Genomic DNA, 1,889 nt, shown 5'->3' with positions numbered 1-1,889 from the left:
ATGAGCTCCTACGTAGCCAATTCATTCTCTAAGCAGAGCCCCAATATCCCTGCCTATAACATGCAAACTTGTGGGAACTATGGATCGGCCTCAGAGGTGCAGGCATCCAGGTACTGCTATGGCGGATTGGACTTAAGCATCACTTTCCCACCGCCTGCGCCTTCCAACTCTCTCCACGGGGTAGCCATGGCTGCCAACCCCCGGGCTCACCCCGACCGCCCCGCCTGCAGCGCCGCGGCTGCTCCGGACACGCTCTGGGCAGAGACAAAGCGGCTCCTCTGAACCCCGGGATGTACAGTCAGAAGGCAGCTCACCCGGCGCTGGAGGAGCGAGCTAAGAGCAGTGGGGCGATCAAAGAGGAGCAGGCGCAGACAGGGCAACCCGCCGGACTGAGCCAGCCACCGGCCCCGCCAAAGATTTACCCGTGGATGACCAAACTGCACATGAGCCACGGTAAACTTTAGGACTTCATTTTGTGCGCTCGGGTCCGCCTGGGTTTTATAGGCCATGCGGGGCAAATAAAGAAAAAAAAAACCTGCGGCCATAAATTTTACGATCCAGGAATCAATGGCTCGTAAAACTGTCCACTAAAAGGCTTAGAGGCTGTGTGCGCCCAAATTTAGGACGACATAATTGGATCATAGGAACAAAACGTGTATAAAAGGCAATATTCAATTTTTGGGGGAGAGGGAGGGAGTTAAAAAAATAGAGGGATCTGAAGGGTGAGGAGCGCGGGGTTCCAGAGCGGGGATCCCCCCGCGGCTCCCTCCCTCCCTCCCCTGTGGAGCCGGCTCGGCCGGCGCTCGCGGCTCAGGCGGATTCCAGCGACTCGGGAGGGGCGGGAGGGGGGTCCCGGTGCCCGGATCTCGAGGGTGCTTATTGTTCGGTCCGAGCCTGGGTCTCCCTCTTCCCCCCACCCCCCCTCAGCCCCTCCGACTGCTGAGTGAAGGCTGCGGTGGAAAGTTTCCTGCCTGGGCAGAGGCGCCTCTCCCGGGGCTAGGTTGGGCTGGGTCGGCCCGCCTGCGGCCCACCGGGCCTGTCTTGCGGTTCTCGCCTCCTCTCCCTCCGGCCGCGGGTGGGGGCCTGGGGTTGGGATGGGACGCTGGGGCGCTGCACGCTATTCACCCCTTCCTGGCTTGGGGGGATTTATGTTCCAGAGACGGACGGCAAGCGGTCCCGAACCAGTTACACGCGCTACCAGACTCTGAACTCGAGAAAGAATTCCACTTTAACCGCTACCTCACTCGCCGCAGGCGCATGGAGATCGCCAACAACTTGTGTCTCAACGAGAGACAGATCAAGATCTGGTTCCAGAACCGCAGGATGAAGTGGAAGAAAGATTCCAAAATGAAAAGCAAAGAGGCGCTTTAGAGGCAGTGGGGAGGCCCGCAGAGATCACCCCAGCCGGCTTGGGTTCCTCGCGCCTTTTCTTTCGGTTTTCTCTCTATATTTTTGGGTGGGTCAGGGGCTGGAGCACTGGCTCCCGGGCCTCACAGACAAGCGCTTTTTCCTTGGCATTCTGTATCCCCAACAACCCAGGGTTCCTGCCAGGCTGCCGGCACTGCCCCATCTCCCCTCAGCTCAGCTCAGAGCTCAGCTTAGCTGGACATTCAGGGCCCAGGGCAAACTCTGCAGGGCCTCCCCAGAGGGCTGTGGCACACCGCAGGCTGGTGCTGAACAAACCTCAGCCTGGGCGGCTTCTTCAGCTCTTTGCCCCAGAGTGGCCTGCCTGAGTTAAGGTGGGCCAGGCCACAGGACCCTCGACCCAACCTCCGGCCTTGAGCTTTCCTTTGTTCCTTGTTAGGCGGGCCAGGCGGCTGCAAGCTGGTGTGAGAGTGCTTATGCCTGGCAGTCTCTTGCCAGAATCAGGGAGATTCCTTATAGCGACA

General features: G+C 59.6%; 1 protein-coding gene across 1 annotated transcript; it reads left to right on the top strand.

The window, feature by feature from the left end:
- On the top strand, positions 1-1,889 carry LOC143387579 (homeobox protein Hox-C5). The gene is given in 4 exon segments (XM_076852916.2): positions 1-244; positions 247-453; positions 1,158-1,202; positions 1,205-1,889. Coding segments are annotated over 4 exon segments (663 nt in total). The 3' UTR covers positions 1,372-1,889.

The sequence above is a fragment of the Callospermophilus lateralis genome, unplaced genomic scaffold (assembly GCF_048772815.1).
Source record: "Callospermophilus lateralis isolate mCalLat2 unplaced genomic scaffold, mCalLat2.hap1 Scaffold_86, whole genome shotgun sequence".
In the NCBI taxonomy this organism is placed as follows: Eukaryota; Metazoa; Chordata; class Mammalia; order Rodentia; family Sciuridae; genus Callospermophilus; species Callospermophilus lateralis.
The sequence above is the reverse complement of the archived record's forward strand: the minus strand, read 5'-3'. Positions and strand labels throughout refer to the sequence as shown.